Source organism: Salmo salar, chromosome 14 (genome assembly GCF_965601325.2).
Source record: "Salmo salar chromosome 14, fSalSal1, whole genome shotgun sequence".
NCBI classification, from domain to species: Eukaryota; Metazoa; Chordata; class Actinopteri; order Salmoniformes; family Salmonidae; genus Salmo; species Salmo salar.
The window spans coordinates 25,036,989-25,060,161 of NC_138304.1; the positions used below are offsets into that span (position 1 = coordinate 25,036,989).

The window sequence follows — 23,173 nt, forward strand, 5'->3', positions numbered from 1 at the left end:
TAAATGTACGAATTGTGCTATTTAAACTCAGGATCCGTGGGAGAAATATGTGATGCATTCATTGTTACCTGTTACATAAAATAGCAGCTACTAACACTGTTCTATAACACGTTATTGGAGCAGAGCAAAAAAAAGTGATACATAACACATTACTCACTTTCTGGACTTTGTTTTTAGGCTGCCAGTAACATAGCAACCTGGGTTACATTTGTAACGGCATACGGTACCCACATCATGCCCTGTACCTTCGCACTGGGGCACTAGGAGCTTGGCGTTGGGTACTGTTGGAGGCTCTGAGCACTCTATCTTACAGTAGGCTTCAGGGAAGGACCATAGACCATCATCTAAACACACCAACCTATCACTGTCTCCTGCAAAACAAATAAAGGCACAAAATCTATTCAAACCTGAAACAGAATTGTAATCCAATGATCAGTAGTTTGTTATTAAGTAAGTTATTAACACGCTTAATGAATCTGACATCTGGAATCAGTCCATTCATTTGAATGCTAAGACATAATGTAAGTTTGTGGACTGTTAGTGATTTCATCATGAGAGATTGTATGTGTCCATACCTGTCGGTGCCTAGAGCTAAATTATCAACATACACAAGGTTATGTTGGTATGTATATGTAATCATAATACTCTAAAAGTTGTGTTCATTTTATTGGTCTATAAAATGTAATGAATTTCTTACATGGTTTAAAGTGTTTTATGAGACCTTTAAGCTTTGCTCAAGTGTTGCAGTCATTATACTCAAGTGTTGCAGTCATTATAAAAAATCCAATACAGCTGTATAAGGAGGAATTGCTGAGTATTGAGTAATGCATGGCAATGGGTACATAGGAACTTGGATCAACATGCATGTTGGGTCAATATTGGTAACCAATCAAACAATTCAGAAGAGCTCATTGACCGACCACAGCCAGTGATCCAGCAGTAGTCTATGTAGCCAACTTAAAACAGCTTAACAAACTGCTGTCAATAACAAGCTAGGTTGCGGTTAACATCTGTTGGGAGTTGCCATCTGGGTCGTTCCACCAATTAGGTGCATTTGGGTAGCGTAACTTGGTGAAAAAAAACATTTCACCAAATGTTTTAAATTCTGTCGTAAAGAGCACATGTTCAACTTAATAAAAAACACATTCTCCAACCTCTAGAAGTTAAATAAAAAAAAAGTGTACTATAGTAAGTGGCTATTAAGTGCCAAATAAAGAAAAAGGGTTGACTGTAACTGGGTGGTTGTATTTGATCAACAACTGTATTTGATTAACGTTTATTGAAAAAGTATGTATTTCAGCAAACAAAGGTACGCAACTACAGAGGACAAACATAGGTACAAGGTTAGTGTTTCAAAATGAAACATTTTTGAAGTATTGACCTTGGGCGAATTGATGTAGTCAGAGCTGAATTCCACAAAGGCTGGTCTCTGGAGTTCATCAGAAACTTCCTTCAACGTGGAGTGGAGTTTAGTCAGCTAGGGGAATGGAGGCTTGTTGGTGTGCAACAGCGAAGGGCAATTTAATGCACATTGAAATTGTTAAAGGTCCAATGCTGATAGGCTCTTAGTAAAGAGCAATTTCTCAAGCAAGAATTTAGTTAGGATTGTGTGGGTGTGGTCTGAGTGGGGAGGGTAAAACTGAAAACTAGCTGTTAATGCAGAAAGGTTTGGAACTCTTTCTTATTGGTCTATTAATTAATTTATCGCCTGGTGATGGTACTACCCAAACCAGATCAAACCAGAAGCATCTTGTCCCAAGTGGCCAAGTCACGTCATGTGATCTTACAGTGGATGAACTGGGAATCAGACTTGAGATCTGATTACGTCAATAAAAAGGTTACGACTTCATATGTACTGTACAGTTGAAGTCAGAAGATTACATACACCTTAGCCAAATACGTTTGAACTCAGTTTTTCACAATTCCAGACATTTAATCCTAGTAAAAATTCCCTGTCTTAGGTCAGTTAGATCACCACTTTATTTTAAGAATGTGAAATGTCAGAATAATAGTAGAGAGAATGATTTATTTCAGCTTTTATTTCTTTCATCACATTCCCAGTGGGTCAGATGTTTATATACACTCAATTAGTATTTGGTAGCATTGCCTTTAAATTGTTTAACTTGGGTCAAATGTTTTGGGTAGCCTTCCACACGCTTCACACAATAAGTTGGGTGAATTTTGGCTCATCCCTCCTGACTAACTGAGTCAGTTGTGTAGGCCTCCTTGCTCGCACACGCTTTTTCAGTTCTGCCCACAAAATGGGATTGAGGTCAAGGCTTTGTGATGGCCACTCCAATACCATGACTTTGTTGTCCTTAAGCCATTTTGACACAACTTTGGAAGTAAGCTTGGGGTCATTGTCCATTTGGAAGACCCATTTGCGACCAAGCTTTAACTTCCTGACTGATGTCTTGAGATGTTGCTTCAATATATCCACATAATTTTCCTACCTCATGATGCCATCTATTTTGTGAAGTGCACCAGTCCCTCCTGCAGCAAAGCACCCCCACAACATGATGCTGCCACCCCCGTGCTTCACGGTTGGGATGGTGTTCTTTGGCTTGCAAGCCTCCCCCTTTTTCCACCAAACATAACGATGGTCATTATGGCCAAACAGTTCTATTTTTGTTTCATCAGACCAAAGGACATTTCTCCAAAATGTATGATCTTTGTCCCCATGTGCAGTTGCAAACTGTAGTCTGGCTTTTTTAAGGCGGTTTTGGAGCAGTGGCCTCTTCCTTGCTGAGCGGCCTTTCAGGTTATGTCGATATAGGACTCGTTTTACCGTGGATATAGATACTTTTCTACCTGTTTCCTTACCACAAGGTCCATTGCTGTTGTTCTGGGATTGATTTGCACTTTTCGCACCAAAGTACATCGTCTCTACGAGACAGAACACGTTTCCTTCCTGAGCGGTATGACGGCTGCATGGCCCCATGGTGTTAATACTTGCGTACTATTGTTTGTACAGATGAATGTGGTACCTTCAGGCATTTGGAAATTGCTCCCAAGGATGAACCAGACTTGTGGAGGTCTACAATATTTTTTTCTGAGGTTTTGGCTGATTTCTAATGATTTCCCCATGATGTCAAGCAAAGAGGCACTGAGTTGGAAGGTAGGCCTTCAAATACATCCACAGGTACACCTCCAATTGACTCAAATTATGTCAATTAGCCTATCAGAAGCTTCTAAAGCCATGATAATTTTCTGGAATTTTCCAAGCTGCTTAAAGGCACAGTCAACTTAGTGTATGTAAACTTCTGACCCACTGGAATTGTGATACAGTGAATTATATCTGAAATTATCTGTCTGTAAACAATTGTTGGAAAAAGTACTTGTGTCATGCACAAAGTTGATGTCCTAACCGACTTGCCAAAACTATAGTTTGTTAACAAGAAATTTGTGGAGTGGTTGAAAAACGAGTTTTAATGACGCCAACCTAAGTGTATGTAAACTTCCGACTTCAACTATATATCATTCCTGTAAGACAAAAAATGAAGGCATGGAACAGTGCTGCACTTTTATAATGGCTGTGTTCCTATGGGAATTTGTGCATGTTTAGAGTGCCACCATTAGGAAAAAGATATGAAGAAAAAAATACATTGTACAAAATTAAATAAAATACTTTTAGAATGGTAATTGGTGACATACTTTATTTCAAACCCAGGCTTTCAAACCCAGCTATTCCCTAACACGGAGACAGTTTGTGAACCGAAACCCCCAAGACATGTTTTTTTCATTTTAGAATCAATCTTTTTTTGAAAATGTTTCCCCTGCTGTTGCTCTGGCTCTGTAATAGTCACGTTGTTGCTGTACTACTGTATCACAATTCCATGGTTCTTACCTTTCTAACAGTACTATGCATGCCTTTGTAGAACTTATAGTTTTGAAATCAAAACGTATCTAAAAAAGGTAGTTTACAATTTAACCCTTGCGTCGTCTCATTCTGTATACTCCCTTGTCCTAAGGGTAAAAAATGACCCACCTTCAATAAACCCCTAAAATAAAGCAGCTTAATAGAATTTTAAACCCCAAATATATTTTGCATGAAGAAACAACCTGTCATTCCTCACAGACTTTGTGAATATCTGGGTTTTCCATCTGCGTTTAATCAGTGGATACCACTCGTTTTTATTACAACACACCTGTCATAATTGTTTTTTTTTTACTAACGTAGAGGTTTATTATTATTAATGCTAAAGGTACTGCATAGGCGTAAGCAATTCTTTTAGCAAGAGATCGCACTTGAATAGCCTAAGAAAGTAGCAGAAATGTGCAGAAAGTAGTTTTGAATACATTTTATTGAAGGGAACAATAACAGTCTTGAACTTTTTTAGCAACATAGTGATATATTCTTATATACTCTACAATGAGGAATTCAACTACAAAATAATAGTCTTCTCCCATTTTTAGAACCATTGCCCAAACCCACAAGTTGTATAAACAACAATAATAAATAAGAATAAAATAAGATAGATACAAAACAAAAACATGAAGAACATAAATCAATCAACTCTAATTAGCACATGTAGGACAGTATGCAAGTGTGTGTGCATGGACTTTGCAGATGTATTTCTCACATGTGCAGCACATAGTATTTTTTTTACAGTCCTTCTTTGGGGGGCAGAATAGGCATCTCCTCCTCTTGCCTGCCCTAGCTGCAGCCTCAGGTGGATCAGGACAAGATTCAGCCCCCTGAACAGCTTTCACAAGTGCTGCAGAGGCTGTTGTGCGGGGGTGGTGCTCCCTTCTTTGAATGTGTGGGGTTACAAGTGCCTTTCCCAGCTGTTCCAGGAACACCCTCCTCTTGTTCAGCTTATCAGGCATCCAGGTAGGGTTGATCTTGTTTCATATCACGAAGGCATTGCATGAGGACACATCAATGATGTTATGGAAGATGACCAGTGGCCAGCGGGCAGTCATCCTCCTGCAGCTGTAAGTTCCAATCACCTTGTCCAGGTTGTCCATGCCTCCTTTGTTGTGGTTGTAGTCCAGGATGATGGCTGGCTTCCTGTCCTCACGATCACTGATCTCAGCCGTTTTGTGCAGGGTGCTTAGGAGGACCACATTCTTGATCCTCTTTGGGAGGTAAGAAACTAGAGTGGTGGTAGGGGGTGAAGGTAAACTTTGATGAGAAGGCCTCTCTCCCCCTTGTTGCGAGGAGCGCAGGTGCCAACCATGGTGATCTTTCTCTTCAAGAGCTGCTGGCTGAGTTCAATCAGTAGCACACATAATCTCAATTTGTCGTTGTTGTTTTTGTAGTGTGTAAATTATCTTATAACTGCTGGGTCAAAAATGACCCTCAGACAATCTTTGTACTCTGGTGGTGTACAGCTTTCATGGAAATATGAACAAAGGCGATGTTTCACTTTTTCTAATGTTGGGGTCACTAGGAAAAGTAATCAAATTTCAAGTTGAAAAAATAGAGTTTAGGGGGTTTTCTCTGCTGTTAAACATATTGGCGGGTCATCTTTGACCTTTAAGACAACACAAGGGTTAAGTGTCGCTTAGAAAATGCCACCAGAGGGCCTCAGAGTTTAACAGGAAAAGTTTCACTGTATTAAAATGAGAGTTCAGCTCACGTAACAGGGTTGACATTAAAATGAGGGAGAGGTTGTTTTTTTACTTTAAAATGAATCACTAATAACATTAAATAAATAATCATCTTCAGAAATGACTTTGTGGGTTAAGTGGGTTAAAATCTTCCTAGAAGTCACAGAGGATGCACAGATGTATTGAATTGTCCATGTGGTTTATATTAAAGGGCACTTCATTTAATATAACAGGCTTTAAAAAATGCAATATTCGTGCACAATCTATACTTAAAATATCAAAGGCACTCATTTCGTGGAACGACCCATCTATCTATCTACCCCTTTTCCTTTCGGGAGAGAAAACGTTATGTTGTCAATAATAACTAATAACTGAGTGATTTCAGAGTAAAACCCTATAGTAGAAGATAGAAGCCAGGGGTAAAACCCTGTAGTAGAAGATAGAAGCCAGGGGTAAAACCCTGTAGTAGAAGATAGAAGCCAGGGGTAAAACCCTGTAGTAGAAGATAGAAGCCAGGGGTAAAACCCTGTAGTAGAAGATAGAAGCCAGGGGTAAAACCCTGTAGTAGAAGATAGAAGCCAGGGGTAAAACCCTGTAGTGGAAGATAGAAGCAATGGGTAAAACCCTGTAGTAGAAGATAGAAGCCAGGGTCCTGAGGTACAGTAAATTAAATGGCAGGTGGGCTCTAAGCCAGCATGCTCTTACCAGCGTGAGCCCCACTTGGCCCTGCTGGCGACTCCAGAGTTAGAAGCCCTCTCTTGTTTGCCTTATTTCCTCTCTTCACCTGTCACCTGCTACTTTCCTATTTACACAGAGCCTAAAGGCATCTGTCCACTGGAAGCCGACCAAGATCAACTGCCAAGCTGTTCAGTTCAGTCCCATTCCCAGGGCAGCCTCGCCTTACAACAACCGCTAATAGGTTAAAGCAGAGCAACACAGACGCACTCCAACGCCATGATGCCACACCAGGCTAGACTCCAAGCCCCTCTGTGCACCCAACCAACATGAGGTAATAGACTGAGACTCCTCAGGTGAACTAGAAAACAGCAATAACAGCCTCATGGTCAAGCTAATTTATTTTCCACTCTGAGAAAATGTTAGATTGGGCCAATCATTTTGTGTAAATGACTGAATGAATATCAAATTCCCACTTCATTAAAATGATAAATGGACCTATAATCATGTAAACCTATAAACTGTTATGAATACAACACACTGTATGTCAATTTGTATAATTACAACTGTACTGTTAATCATACATACCCTGGAGTATGGCGGGGGGGTTGCAGGTGAAAGAGCACTGTTTGCCAAATGTTGTGCCCCAGGGGCAGCTGAAGACAGCAAAGTAGACATGAGACTGGTCAGGGGGGCCACAGTCGATTGGCTGACAGCTCACAACACGGTCCCATGCTCCATGTACACACTGAAGCTCCGTTTCTCGCTTTCAATTGAAAATGAATAAATAAACATTACAGTCATGATGTGCTATGGCATACTACTACAGTAATATAAATATCTACTACTGCTGCTACTTGAAGTAGTTCCTATATTTCGACAGTCATAGTAGGCTAGTACTATTTCATGTTACTTTCACAATGCTCTCAAATTCAATGTTAATGTGTAGGGGGATAAAGTGGAGGGGGCATATAATATATATGATTTCTATAATGCTCTGAATTGTTTAAATAGAGTGAGGTTCTAGGGTTGTCAACCTAGTGTTGTGCTTACCTGATGGGGTAAGACCCTAGTCTAATCCTAGTGTTGTGCTTACCTGATGGGGTAAGACCCTAGTCTAATCCTAGTGTTGTGCTTACCTGATGGGGTAAGACCCTAGTCTAATCCTAGTGTTGTGCTTACCTGATGGGGTAAGACCCTAGTCTAATCCTAGTGTTGTGCTTACCTGATGGGGTAAAACCCTAGTCTAATCCTAGTGGTGTGCTTACCTGAAAGGGTGGATGGCCCTTGCCACTGAGCACAGTGAGGGTAAAACCTTGATGACAGTGGACAGTGCAGTGAGAGGACTCAGTCCTCTCTGTCCCGGGGCTGCAGGTGACAGAGGCATGCTCCAGCTGAGGAGGACTGCATGTGTCCATCTGGCAGGGCCGTCGTGAACAGCTGGGCCACCATAATCACACACACACACACACACACACACACACACACACACACACACACACACACACACACACACACACACACACACACACACACACACACACACACACACACACACACACACACACACACACACACACACACACAGGGAGAGGAGAAATGGCAGGAAAGGTACGAGTTTAGCAATATTCTTCGAATTTTGTTGATTATTTCAATCTTCAACAGATAGGGTAACACATATCACACTCTTTGTGTGTGTGTGTGTGTTTGCACGGCTATGTTACTTGTTGTGTATGTCTGTGTGTATGCCTGAATGACTGTATGTGTGTGTCTGTGTTTGTGTGTTTTTGCACGGCTATGTTACTTGTTGTGTATGTCTGTGTGTATGCCTGAATGACTGTGTGTGTGTCTGTGTGTGCACATGTGTGTGCCTGTACATGTACATATGTGCGCGCGTGTGTGCATGTGGAGGTCCTAGGAGACCCCACCCTCAGCGCACCTAGTGAGGGCAAAGGCGCTGAAGTGACATGATGTGCGCAGAGCGACTCCCGTCACGGCAACGAAGGGCGAGGAGAAGTTGAGGATGACAGCGGTAGTCAGGAAGAAGGGTTGACTCAGGTTGTGTGTCACGTTCACCACCAAGGGATTCTGTTGGCACGACAGCTCAAAGGAACCTAAGGACAGACACAGGCCCTTTTTCAATGAATCTTTCCTCAATTCCTCATCTTCTCCAAACATATTGAACAAGAAGGTCCAAGGGGAGGGACCGACCTTGGACCTTATCCTCAACTACAGTTGAGAAGGAGGCGAGGAATTTGCGAAAAGAGGAACTGAGATGGAGCCCCAGACAGGAATAAGACATAGATGCTTACTCACTACACTTTAAATATCACATGGCCATCACTGTAACCAGCCATCATAACTTGTCCCTAGTCATAACCCTATCTCTACATATGTGTGAAGACATCTTGGCATGGAAAATGTTTATTCAAACAGTCAGTCAGCTCTTTTGTCTGTCAAGACGAACATCGTCGGTAGTTTAAGTTCATACCCAAGGAGTGGTTTCTGCCACCAGTATCACACAGTTGGATGAAGACTGTTTTCCTGCACTGCTCTCCAGGCCAGGCTCCGTCTGAGGCCAGATAGATGATGACAGACGTGGCGACTCCAGGTTGCGCAAATCCCACCTGGGACAACAATTACAGGTTTTATGACAACAACCCACTGAGTTCAACTTAATAATAATCAGTTCCTGAATGTTCCCCACTTCAATGGTAATTAGATTGCATGGTAATGATACCGGGGGAAAATACGACAACAGAAACAACAGAAACTGTGACAAACATGGCATGACAAATTGGGAGAAAGAACATAACAAAGGACTGTTGGAATATTACCTTGGAGGGTCAAATAGTGTGTGGGCTATGGTCAAAAGTAGTGCACTGTAAAGGGAATAGGGTTCCACATGCATCCTCTGTGGTGGACTAGTGGACTGGAGTACCTTTAGCCATACTGTATCTTCCTCGCCATAGTGGGTCTGAGTGTATGACTGGGCCGTGCATGGAAACCATATGTCAAGTGACGGCTTCTCATTCATCTCCAGGTACTGGGGCTTGCATAGCTTTAATACAAGGAGAATCATGCAACAATTATTTAAAACCTTCATAACAACACTCAATATAGTCACATTTACAGAAAAATAACAATTGTATCCAGGAGGTGAAGGACAGGGCAGAGGTAAAGCACTGCTACCTTGCTAAGTGAGGGCTCTCCGGTGGCTCCCAGGGCAGGGCAGCTGCTTTGATCCTGATAGGAAGCTGCTGCGGTTGAAGCCCACTGGTCACTGTACCCATGAGGGGTGAAGTAACCACAGTCCTGTACGCTGGAGCCCCTCTCAAACACCTCACACACACCATCACCCTCAAACACGTAGCACAGGCTGGGTTCATCTAGGGGAACCAATGGAGGGAAAGGTATGTGGTGAACAAGAGTGTGTCCCAAACGACACCCTATTCCCTTTACAGGGCACTACTTTTGACCAGGACCCATAGGGCTCTGGTCCAAAGTAGTGCACTATATAGGGAATAGGGTGCCATTTGAGACTAACCCAATCTGGTGGGGGGATTGCATTTTATAACAATAAGTAGATGATGTCATAAGAAAACATTACCTAACTGGAAATATGTGCTTTAATAATAAAGATGTCTGACAAAGGTTCAAACAGAGAGAATAAAAAAGCAAAACATCATGTAATACACAAAATATTCATAATGAGTGGGCTTGATGTGCATAACATCAGAGGCTGGACTTGGCCCTGTCTGTTAGTTACAGACAGCTGCATGGGTAGGAGAGAGTTCAGTCACTGACAAGGTATTGAATTGGCATAATTAATCCAAGGAACTATGTCTCAAAGGTAAAGTCTAGACAATATGAAATCAAACCACATCATAGCAGGTTGTTTGGCCAATTGTGCGCTGACCATAATATACAGTATGTGTTTTTACTTCAGTTGTTTGTCACAGCAATATCAATCTCAGGATAATACGAGTTGATGTTCATGCTACAGATACATTGACTTCATGATCCATTCTGGTGTTGTAGGAGTTGTCAAGCATCAGAATACCCAAACATGGAAGCACATTTGTGCATGACTGAGTGAGAGTGAGACGTTATCTTGAATGGTGAAATGATTCTGTTTTATAAGTGTGGCAATTTCTAATCTGTTTTGCTAAAGTTTTTTTTCCTGCTGGTCGTGTTTATTCCCTAAGAAAATTGAACACTTTCAGTCACGGCATCTCTGAACCTTCATGGAGATGCTTTCTTTTTTCAATCTTGACGAAGTTGAGGATCTGTTGACGTCCTAGCTGGGTAATAGATTCACAAAATTCTGTGCCAAATGGCACCCTATTCCCTTTATAATGTACTACTTAAAAATATACATATTATGTGTATGTCATTAATTCTTGTCTTGTCCTTGTAAATCATTGATGATGCTTGAGATTATAAAACAATTTCCCAAAATGAGATTAATAAAGTAATACTCACGAGGCTCTGGTCAAAAGTAGTGCACTGTAACTGAATAAGGTGCCAATTGGGACATACACATATACAGTATGTGAGAATAGAACATGTGAACACATTTGAGTTACTCAGTAACCATTAGGCCTATTATGATCTATATTGTGAGCCAAATGACACATTTTATATTAAGAAAACACATTGCTTTAACTAAGAGCATGATCATAAAGCATGATCATCACATTGTATATAGACTTATTTTTCTACTGTATTATTGACTGTATGTTTCTTTTACTCCATGTGTAACTCTGTGTTGTTGTATGTGTCGAACTGCTTTGCTTTATCCTGGCCAGGTCGCAATTGTAAATGAGAACTTGTTCTCAACTTGCCTACCTGGTTAAATAAAGGTGAAATAAAAATAAAAATAAAAGGAAGAGGACAAACGCATTCCCCAGCATGGTAGATGCATTTATAGGTGACACAAGAACACCACAAATGTGAGGTTGACATTTGCTGTTGTTACTGTGTGTGCAATGTCTACATTAACCTTGCCAAGTCTCTGAATGAAAACCAGAGAAAAGGTAGTGTGTCAGCTTGACAGCGTTGTTGTGTTGTGGAGATCAAAACAAGCTTGCTGCAGTAGTAAACTTACCTCAGGAAAGAAAAATACACTTCACATCTGTTGTTTGAGTCTGAGTTCATATGGATTCATTTTGAATTCTATTCGATTATTGTATGCATAATACGTAGTTTGGGTAAATTGAGATGTTTAAGCACAGACTGACTGTAAATTAGTTTTGTGATATGAAATCAGTGCAAGGAGCTAATGTGTGTGATGAGTGATGACTCTTTACTTAAGTGTTAAGTTGTGACCTGTCTTGACTTACACTAGTGTTCAACTTTATAAAGGCATTTTGACCGAGTCTGAATTGAAACTTCTGCTTGCAATTACCGTTTTGGTCTAGTTGGGCTTCTGTTGTGTTCAGTCCACAGACTGTAGACTGAGACAAGGATTAGGAGAGCAGTCTTGTCTGTTCTTCACTCACCATTGCAATTGAAGCCTGACTCCATGTGGCACTTCTTAGAGCAGCCATCACCATCCAACAGATTGCCATCATCACAGTCTTCTGTCCTACAGAGAGAGAGACAGCAAGGATCAGTTGTCTCTATAGGCCATACACTTTCATTACAACACACAAACATCCTTTGATTTCACTAAATTCTCCACCTAGAGAGACCAATATGTATGAGACCAAATAGTACAGGTATGACCTATGTGAGTATCACAAGAGGCTGGTGAGAGGAGGATGGCTCATAATAATGGCTGGGATGAAGTGAATGGAAAGGTATCAAACGTGTTTGATACCATTCCATTGATTCTGTTCCAGCAATTACAATGAGCCCATCCTCCCCAATTAAGGTACCACTTGACTTGCACACTTGCTAACTTAATTAACCTGTCTATCCCTATCCCTGTCTCAAGTTTGAGGTTAGTGCTCATGATCTTCTAAGGGATTTTATATGACATCATGGCCTGTGTATTTGAAACTGTCTGTACAAAGTGGTTGACTTGTTTACCATGATTGCAATATTGCTGTGTGTCAATTAATAGTATGAATTGACGAATACATTATGTACATTTTCATTCTACTGTTGGTGTTGTCTACATTGGAGGAGAGAAAAGATGACATATCTGTGACGTGAATACTGTGTAAACTGACTGACCCCTGGAGTAGTCCGTCACCGCAGTAGGCAGCTCCATGGGTGTAGAGGAGAGGTGGGGAGAGCTCACTGAGGAGACCGTCTGCTTCCACCTGAACTCTGTACTGGTATTCCTTGTCCTTTACAACGTCGCTGTAGGAACACATCAAAACATTCAATATTCAAGTGTAAACATTGTTCAAATGACATTCTTGTCTCATGGAAATGTATTCCTTTACTAATACAGATATAATTTACATTTTGGATTATTTCCAGGTTGAATTGTTGCATAGATACAAAATTACCAAAAACTAAAAAAGTACTGTCAAACAACCATTTTGAACAAGGTTAGATGGACACTGCACAGTGCACACACACAATACACAATAAAAAACAGATTGTTCTTGTCAGTGTTGGGGAGTAGGGAACTAAAATCAATCTAGGTAGTGTTTTCAGTAGCTCATTACTTTTTTTTGCCATGTAGTGGTGTAGCTAACTACTGGAACTACACACTACTTTTTTTGCAACAAAATAAAATATAATATGGGTGAAGTAAGTGTACTTTGGCAAAGTAGTTTACAGAAGCTCATCATCTAAAGTTTCTACAATCATAATTGTTGCCTCAACTCTAAAGAGAGACATTTGACTGGTATGTCGTGGTAGGAACTGAACTGAGATAATTGAGTGCACTCACATTTTATTTTTATTGGGTACACAGTTTATTATAAAAAATGTACTGTTTTGTACAGAACTGTATTGTTGTGAATGAATGGCCATTGCAGTTGTGATACCACATCTCCGGATTCCTATCGCAAGCTCTGAACTTTTACACCGCATCATCGCAGCTAGCTAGCTGCAATCCGAGCGGATACTCCTGGCTAACATCCTTGTCCCGAAGCAAGCAACAGTTAGCCTTGAGCTAGATGCAAACTAGGCCCATCTCACACCAGCCAATTCTTGGGCTACAATACCTCTTTTGCCAATTGGCCTGGACCCTTTACTGCAGACACGGAGCCCCGCCGATCCATCATGACTGGTCTGCCGACGTAAACGTCTGAGGTGGTTTCAACAAGCTCTTCCGTTGCGACGTCGCCGGAGGCCTATCTGCTAGCCCCGGCCCGCTAGCTGTCTGAATCGCCGTGTCTCCAGCTCGCCTAGCGTAGTAGTGACTACTGAATCGGCTCCCTGACTCATCTATTGCTACTCATTGGACCCTATGATCACTCGGCTACACATGCGTCTCCCTAATGTCAATATGCCTTGTCTATTGCTGTTTTGGTTAGTGATTATTGTCTTATTTCACTGTCGAGCCCCCAGCCCTGCCCAATATGCCTTAGATAGCCCTTTTGTTCCACCCCCACACATGCGGTGACCTCACCTGGCTTAACTGGTGCCTCGAGAGTCAAAACCTCTCTCAACATCACTCAATGCCTAGGTTTACCTCCACTGCACTCACATCCTACCATACCCTTGTCTGTACATTATGCCTTGAATCTATTCTTCCACGCCCAGAAATCTTCTCCTTTTACTCTCTGTGCCGAACACGCTAGACGACCAGTTCTTATAGCCTTTAGCCATACCCTTATCCTACTCCTCCTCTGTTCCTCTGGTGATGTAGAGGTTAACCCAGGCCTTGCAGCCCCCAGCACCACTCCTATTCGCCAGGCGCTCTCATTTGTTGACTTCTGTAACTGTAAAAGCCTTGGTTTCATGCATGTTAACATTAGAAGCCTCCTCCCTAAGTTTGTTTTATTCACTGCTTTAGCACACTCCGCCAACCCGGATGTCCTAGCCGTGTCTGAATCCTGGCTTAGGAAGGCCATCAAAAATTCTGAAAATTCCATCCCCAACTACATTTTCTGACAAGATAGAACTGCCAAAGGTGGCGGAGTTGCAATCTACTGCAGAGATAGCCTGCAGCGTTCTGTCATACTATCCAGGTCCGTGCCCAAACAATTCAAGCTTCTACTTTTAAAAATCCACCTTCCAAGAAACAAGTCTCTCACCGTTGCCGCTTGTTATAGACCCCCCCTCAGCCCCCAGCTGTGCCCTGGCCACCATATGTGAATTGATTGCCCCCCATTTATCTTCAGAGTTCGTACTGTTAGGTGACCTAAACTGGGATATGCTTAACACCTCGGCCATCTTACAATCTAAGCTAGATGCCCTCAATCTCACACAAATTATCAAGGAACCTACCAGGTACAACCATAAATCCGTAACCATGGGCACCCTCTTGGAGGAAAAAGGGTGAAGCTTGCAAGCCGAAGAACACCATCCCAACCATTAAGCATGGGGGTGGCAGCATCATGTTGTGGGGGTGCTTTGCTGCAGGAGGGACTGGTGCGCTTCACAAAATAGATGGCATCATGAGGAAGGGAAATTATGTGGATATATTGAAGCAACATCTCAAGACATCAGTCAGGAAGTTAAAGCTTAGTCGCAAATGTGTCTTCCAAATGGACAGTGACACCAATAATACTTCCAAAGTTGTGGCAAAATGGCTTAAGGACAACAAAGTCAAGGTATTGGAGTGACAATCAGAAAGCCCTGAACTCAATCCTATAGAAAATTTGTGGGCAGAATTTTAAGGCAATGCTACCAAATACGAATGTGTGTATGTAAACTTCTGCCCCACTAGGAATGTGATGAAAGAAATAAAAGCTGAAATAAATCATTCTCTCTATTATTCTGACATTTCACATTCTTAAAAGAAAGTGGTGATCCTAACTGACCTAAGACAGGGAATTTTTACTAGGATTAAATGTCAGGAATTGAGAAAAACTGAGTTTAAATGTATTTGGCTAAGGTGTATGTAAACTTCCGACTTCAACCGTACATTATGAAAACTGGAGGGAGAGATATCTGTTGAACTGTGATCCACTGTAACCTGATCCTCACAGGCCAGTCATGACACCTTTGTTTCCCGCACAGCTGGCCTACCTGTTGCTTCTGGCCGAGATGATCTAAGGAAATGCCGGCGATGACAAAGAAGAGGAAGGAAAAGGGACTCCAAGCTTGGCTGAAAAAACAGGCTACATGGCCTCTTCTTCCTATATCCTGATGGCTAATGTCAAATCACTGAAAAATAAACTTTGTGATCTCAGAGCAAGGCGTCAATCGCAGAGGGACATCAGGGAATGCTGTGTCTTTGATTTTACTGAGATGTGTTTTAGGGACAATACACTCAATTTCTGATAAGAGTCGGGGGGGGGGGGGGTGTATGTTTCCTCATAAACAATTCCTGGTGTACCGAAGTTGAAAACATCGCAAGCTCCTGTTCACCCGACCTGGAGTTTCTGATGCTAAAATGCTGACCCCACTATTTGCAGATGGAATTCACATGTGTTTTTATCACGACTGTGTACATACCGCCACAAGCAAACACCAATGTGGCACTCAATGAACTGTACAAGATCATTAGCCAGCAATAATCCTCTCACCCAGAGGCAGTCTTTATTGTCGTGACGTTAACCAAGCCCCTCTAAAACAAATTTCCCCAAATATCACCAGCAGGCTATCCTTCCCCACAAGAGGATCCGCCGTGCTTAACCACATATACACAAACATCCAAGATGTGTACAAAGCCATCCCCTCCCCCACTTCGGCCAATCAGATAGATTTTCTCTGTTCCTACTCCCCGCTTACAAGCAGCAACTCAAGAGGGAGCCACCAACAAAGAGAACAGTGTGGCGCTGGACAGAGGAGGCAGACTCAATGCTGCTGGATTGTTTTGAGAATACTGATATGTCCAAAGATTCATCCACTCAGGACTCATCCATCAACATTCAGGAATATATATCGTCAGTCACAGGCTTCACTAGGAAATGTGTTGATGAGGTTGCACCCACAATAACAATCCAGACATACCCCAACCAAAAACCCTGGATGAACAATACTGAGAGCCCATACTGCAGCATTCAATGTCAGCAGAATGTACCCCGATGACTCAGTGGTGCACGATGCATAGAAGGCAAGCCGGTACGGGCTCCGCAAATCCATTAGGGATGCAATAAGACAATACAGACTTAAACTTGAATTGATGTTTGACAACTCAGACTTGCGTCACATGTGGCAAGGACTACAGACTATCACAGACTAAAAAGGAAAATGCAGCTGTGCGGTGCCCACCGAAGCCTCCCAGGTATCCCTGCGACCTCACAGTGTGTGCTGACCAGCTGATGGGCGTCTTCTCTGACATTTTCAACATGTCCCTGTCCCAGGCTGTAGTCCGCACCTGCTTTCAAGATACCACCATCGTCCCAGTGGCCAAGAAAAACAAGGTGACATGGCTAAATGACTCACCCCGGTCATCATGAAGTGCTTCAAGTGGCTGGTCATGGCCCACAGATCCACGGAAGCTTCCATTTCCACATTATTCACACGGCTGCAATACATCTGGACAAGAGGAACACCTATGTGGGAATGCTGTCCATTGACTACAGTTCAACACTATTGTTCCCTCCAACCTCGACACCAAGCTCAAAGCCCTGGATCTGGACACCACCGTCTGCAACTGGATCCTGGACTTCCTGACGGGCAGACCACAGGCTGTGAGGATTGTCAACAACACCTCCTCCACACTGACACTTAACCTTTCTGGCGCAGGCGTTCTGCTAGCGACCAAACCTCGACAATATCCGGTGAAATTGCAGAGCGCGAAATTCAAATTACAGAAATAGTAATATTTAACATTCATGAAAATACAAGTGTCATACATCAGAAAAAAGCTTAACTACTTGTTAATCCAGCCGCAGTGTCAGATTTCAAAAAGGCTTTACGGCAAAAGCACACCATGCGATTATCTGAGGACAGAGCCCCGCACACAAAAGCATTTTTCAACCAGGCAGGTGCGCCACGAAAGTCAGAAATAGCGATAAAATAAATGCCTTACCTTTGAAGATCTACTTCTGTTGGCACTCCAAAAGGTCCCAGCTACATCACAAATGGTCCTTTTGTTCGATAAAGTCCTTCTTTATATCCCCAAAAACTCAGTTTAGCTGGCGCGTTTCATTCAATAATCCACCGGTTTCACTCCTTCAAAATGCATACAAAATGAATCCCAAACGTTAGCAATAACCTTCTCCAAACAAGTCAAACAACGTTTATAATCAAACCTCAGGTCCCCTAATACGGGTCTTGTGTGGCTCAGTTGGTAGAGCATGGTGTTTGCAATGCCAGGGTTGTGGGTTCGATTCCAGTACGGTTGTGGGTTCGACACCAGTACGGGGAAAAAAATGTATGAAATGTATGCATTCACTACTGTAAGTCGCTCTGGATAAGAGCGTCTGCTAAATGACTAAAATGTAAAATGTAAATAAACGATCAAATTTAAGACGGAGAATCGTTATTGTCTTTACCAGAGATAAACAAAGAACACGCTCTCATCCACGCGCATGAAAACACTACAGCCAAAATGGGAGCCACTTAGAAAAACTACAAATTCTAGATCATTTTTCCAAAAACAAGCCTGAAACTCTTTCTAAAGACTGTTGACATCTAGTGGAAGCCCTAGGAACTGCAATCTGGGAGGTTTTCCCTTCATATTAAACATGACAGCCCATTGGAAACAGTGGTGGGCTGAATTTTTCTTTTTCTGGATGGTTTGTCCTCGGGTTTTTGCCTGCCATATCAGTTCTGTTATACTCACAGACATTATTAACAGTTTTAGAAACTTTAGTGTTTTCTATCCAAATCTACCAATTATATGCATATCCTAGCTTCTAGGCCTGAGTAACAGGCAGTTTACTTTGGGCACGCTTTCCATCCAGATGTCAAAATACTGCCCCCTAGCCCAAAGAGGTTTTAACACAGGGCCCCCCCAGGGGTGTGTCCTCAGTCCTCTGTCGTACTCCCTGTTCACCCAAGACTGCGTGGTTTTGCACAACACCAACTCCATTTTCAAGTTTGCTGAGGACACCATGGTTGTAGGCCTGATAACCAACAAAGACGAGTCAGGCTATAGGGAGGAGGTAAGTGAATTGGAATTGTGGTGTCATGAAAACAACCTCTCCCTCAAAGTCAGAAAAACAAAGGAGTTGATTGTTGACTTCAGGAAGTTCCTCAGCATCCACATCACCAAGGACTTGTCATGGACCAAAACCACCACCACTCTTGTCAAGAAAATGCAACACCATCTCTACTTCCTAAGGCGGCTGAAGACATTTGGCATGCTGCCCCGAGTCCTCTCCAAATACTACCACTGCACCATCGAGAGCGTCCTGACTGGTTTCATCATGTCCTGGTATGGGAATTGCTCGGTCCATGACCGCAAGGCCCTCCAGCGGGTGATGAAGACGGCCCAGTACATCACTGGGACCGTGTTCCCACCCATCCAGGACATCTACTCAAAATGGTGCCTGAGGAAGGTACGCAGCATCATGGTCCCCACACACCCCAGCCACGAGCTGTTCTCTCCCTTACTGTCGGGCAGACGGTACTGGAGCATGAGGTCTGATACCAACAGGCTCAGAGATTGTTTGTCTACAAGCCATCAGACTACTGAACACTTGAACTGGACTGACCACCTGCTCTGATTCTCCACACAAGCATCCCCTCCTTCCCCAATACATGTGTAAATATTGTATTATAAATTGTGCCTTTCTGTATTATACTTATGCTCCAATGTTTAATCTATACTACTGCCATTTACTGCATGTTCGTCTTTTTTTTACTATTTAATTTTACATTTCGTTGGACGATGTTTACCATGCGTATCCCATACGACTAATGAAACTTGAAACTACTTAACCACCTACAGAGGGTCATTCTCTACAGCTTCTACAATCATTATCGTTGCCTCTTCTCTATAGAGGGAATTTGACTGGTGCATCGTGGTAGGAACTGAACTGAGAATTTACTGCACTCACATTTTTTTATTGGGTACACAGTTTATAATTAGTTTTTTATTACTGTATTGGACAAAACTGTATAATTTTTAATGAATGGTCATTACGATTGTGATACTCTGTTGTTGTGCATTGCGCTTGGAACATACAGTTGCAAGAAAAAGTATGTGAACCCTTTGGAATTACCTGGATTTCTACATAAATTGGTCACAATAGACAAAACACAGTGTGCTTAAACTAATAACACACAAATTATTGCATTTCTCTTGTCTATATTTAATACATAATTTAAACATTCACAGTGTAGGTTGTAAAATATATGTGAACCCCTAGGCTAATGACTTCTCCAAAAGCTAACTGGAGTCAGGACTCAGCTAACCTGGAGTCCAATCAATGAGACAAGATTGGAGATGTTGGTTAGAGCTGCCCTGCAATATAAAAAACACTCACAAAATTTGAGTTTGCTATTCACATGAAGCATTTCCTGATGTGAACCATGCCTCAAACAAAAGAGATCTCAGAAGAACTAAGATTAAGAATTATTGACTTACATAAAGCTGGAAAGGGTTACAAAAGTATCTCTAAAAGCCTTGATGTTCATCAGTCCACGGTAAGACAAATTGTCTATGAATGGAGATAGTTCAGCACTGTTGCTACTCTCCCTAGGTAGTGGCCGTTCTGCAAAGATGAGTGCAAGAGCACAGCGCAGAATGCTCAATGAGGTTAAGAAGAATCTTAGTGTGTCAGCTAAAGACTTATAGAAATCTCTGGAACATGCTAACATCTCTGTCGAGTCTACGATAAGTAAAACACTAAAAAAGAATGGTGTTCATGGGAGGACACCATGGAAGAAGCCACTGCTGTCCAAAAAAATAAACATTTCTGCATGTCTAAAGTTCGCAAAAGAACACCTGGATGTTCCACAGCACTACTGGCAAAATATTCTGTGGACAAATTAAACTAAAGTTGAGTTTAACGATGTGTGGAGAAAAAAAAGGCACAGCACACCAACATCAAAACCTCATCCCAACTGTAAAATATGGTGGAGGGAGCATCATGGTTTGGGGCCGCTTTGCTGCCTCAGGGCCTGGACAGCTTGCTCTCATCAACGGAAAAATGAATTCCCATGTTTATCAAAACATTTAGCAGGAGAATGTAAGGCCATCTGTCTGCCAATTGAAGCTCAACAAAAGTTGGGTGATGCAACAGAACAACGACCCAACAACAGAATTGCTTCAACAGAAGAAAATACGAGTTACAGACGGAATTCAAAATGGATAAAAAATAATAACAATCTCAGCCATCTACAATCAATACCACATAATGACAAATGGATAGTGCAAATTTATTGAATATGAAATACTTAAATATCTCATGTACATAAATATTTACACACCTGAGTCAGTACATGTTAGAATCACCTTTAGGAGCTTTGCACACCTTGATTGTACAATATCTGCATATTTTTTTATTTTATTCTTCAAGCTCTATCAAGTTGGTTGTTGATCATTGCTAGACAGCCATTTTCAAGTCTTGCCATAGATTTTCAAGACAATTTAAGTCAAAACATAACTAGGCAGCTCAGGAACATTCAATGTCGTCTTGGTAAGTAACTCCATTGTATATTTGGCCTTGTGTTTTAGGTTATTTTCCTGCTGAATGGTGCATTTGTCTCCCAGAGTCTGTTGGAAAGCAGACTCAACCAGGTTTTCCTATAGGATTTTGCCTGCGTTTAGCTCTATTCTGTTTATTTTTATCCAAAAAAAACTCCCTAGTCCTTGCCAATGACAAGCATGCCCATAACATGATGCAGCCGCCACCATGCTTGAAAATATGAAGAGTGGTACTCAGTGATGTGCTGCGTTGGATTTGCCCCAAACATAACCCTTTGTATTAAGGACAAAAAGTTGTGTTACTTTAGTGCCAAACAGGATGCATGTTTTAGAATATTTTTTATTCTGTACAGGCTTCCTTCTTTTCACTGTCATTTAGGTTAGTATTGTAGAGTAAGTACAATGTTGTTGATCCATCCTCAGTTCTCTCCTATCACAGCCATTCAACTCTGTAACTTTTAAAGTCACCATTGGCCTCATGTTGAAATCCCGGAGCAGTTTTGTTCCTCTCCAGCCACTGAGTTAGTAAGGAAGCCTGTATCTTTGTAGCGACTGGATGTATTGATATACAATCCAAAGTGTAATTAATAAATTCAACATGCTTAAAGGGCTATTCAATGAACACTTTTTTTAACCCATCTACCAATAGGTGATCTTTGTGAGGCATTAGAAAACCTCCCTGGTCTTTGTGGTTGAGTCTGTGTTTGAAATTCACTGCTCGACTGAGGGACCTTACAAAATTTGTATGTGTGGGGTACTGAGATGAGGTAGTCATTTAAAAAATCATGTTAAACACTATTATTGCACACAGTGAGTCCATGCAACTTATGTGACTTAAGCAATTCTTTACTCCTGAACTTATTTAGGCTTGCCAAAACAAAGGGACTTGCCATAACACTTATTGACTCAGACATTTCAGCCTTTCATTTAATATGAATTTATAAAAAATAAAATCAGCATAATTCCACTTTGACATTATGGGGTATGGTGTGTAGGCCAGTGACACAAAATCTCAATTTGATCCATATGAAATTCAGTCTGTACCACAACAAAATGTGGAAAAAGTCAAGGGGTGTGAATATTTTCTGAAGGCACTCTAACCTGTAACACTGGGGTAAAGTGATCTGTTCTTGCAATTTGTAGTCTATGACATTTCAGATTTACATATGATACTTTTTCACGAAGTAGTTTGGATGTAGTGAACTAGTTTTTCAAAGTAACTTTAATTATGTAAATGATATATTTGTTTAGCTTTAGTGTAGCTTAACTTCTTCCAGTGTGAAGTAATTGGTAGCTTGGTAAACTTTATTTTCAGAGTAGCTTCCCCAACACTGTTTCTTGCCTTGTGTATTTGTGTCTAGTCACCTAACCTTGCTGTAGGAAGCAGTGACCTTAAACCTAAACTGTATGTACAGTGGGCACGGTGATATCCTACCTCCTGTCCCAGGGCTATTGAGCTGTTTTGGTCAGCTCCAAACTATAAAAAGAGCCTACCCTTGATTTCCCAGCAGCACTGCTTGATTACCATTGTCTCCGGCCAGCTGTAAAGAATACCTACAAAAATGCACATTATCTACTCTCTCAGGCGTGTCGGATTTCCTCCCGCTACAAATTACCCTTATTAATTATGGATCAGCTCTAAGAGCCCTCTCTCTCTAGCATTCCACCGGAGGACATTTTACAGGAGTGTGTTTTTTTGTCAGGACTTAGACTCTGTGTAGTTTTGTGCCAATCAGTTATTAATGTACGAAATAGTAGAAACCAAAAGATGAAGGTCAGGGGGAAATAATACATCCTTGACCATGGATTAACGACATCTACTCCTATTTTACACATGCCCCAAAAGTGATTTTTTTCACTACTAATGGACCAAAAATGTGAGTCTATTTTTAAGGATTAGGATATCAAGTGCAAAACAATCTTGCTTTGCCAGATATACCTCTTGGTGGCAGTGTAGACTCAGTCAGTCACAATGCTTAGCCTTCCTTTAATTTCTCTCTTGCAATACACTCCACTTCTCTCTCTTCACCCCCTCTTCCAAATGACAGGCCTCTCACTTATCATATACTAACCATGATGAGCATACAGTGAAGAGCCTTCAGCGAGAGGAAATAGCTGAGGAACAGGTCCAAACAGAAACTGGTGTTTACTGTTTCTGCTGGTCACATTTGGTTTATATTCCAGAGACTGCCTCTCTTCGCTCCACATAACTTAATTCCCCTTGGTTTTTACATCTTTTTGCACTTACAGCTGCTTGTGGAACTTTTAGAGACCAAATGTATTCCTCAACGTGACCTCTTCAGCATATCCACCTACTCCCGC

At 41.7% G+C, this 23,173-nt stretch overlaps 1 protein-coding gene across 1 annotated transcript in view; it reads right to left on the reverse strand.

The window, feature by feature from the left end:
• Positions 1-23,173, reverse strand: part of LOC106569072 (pappalysin-2) — a 70,579-nt gene that overhangs the window by 16,314 nt on the left and 31,092 nt on the right. The window contains exons 9-17 of the mRNA XM_014140037.3: positions 12,415-12,543; positions 11,736-11,821; positions 9,424-9,620; positions 9,173-9,292; positions 8,723-8,858; positions 8,171-8,345; positions 7,500-7,671; positions 6,820-6,997; positions 158-371 (exon numbers count right to left, since the gene is read on the reverse strand). Coding sequence (XP_013995512.3) covers positions 158-371; positions 6,820-6,997; positions 7,500-7,671; positions 8,171-8,345; positions 8,723-8,858; positions 9,173-9,292; positions 9,424-9,620; positions 11,736-11,821; positions 12,415-12,543 — 1,407 coding nt within the window. The remainder of the gene's footprint in view (positions 1-157; positions 372-6,819; positions 6,998-7,499; positions 7,672-8,170; positions 8,346-8,722; positions 8,859-9,172; positions 9,293-9,423; positions 9,621-11,735; positions 11,822-12,414; positions 12,544-23,173) is intronic.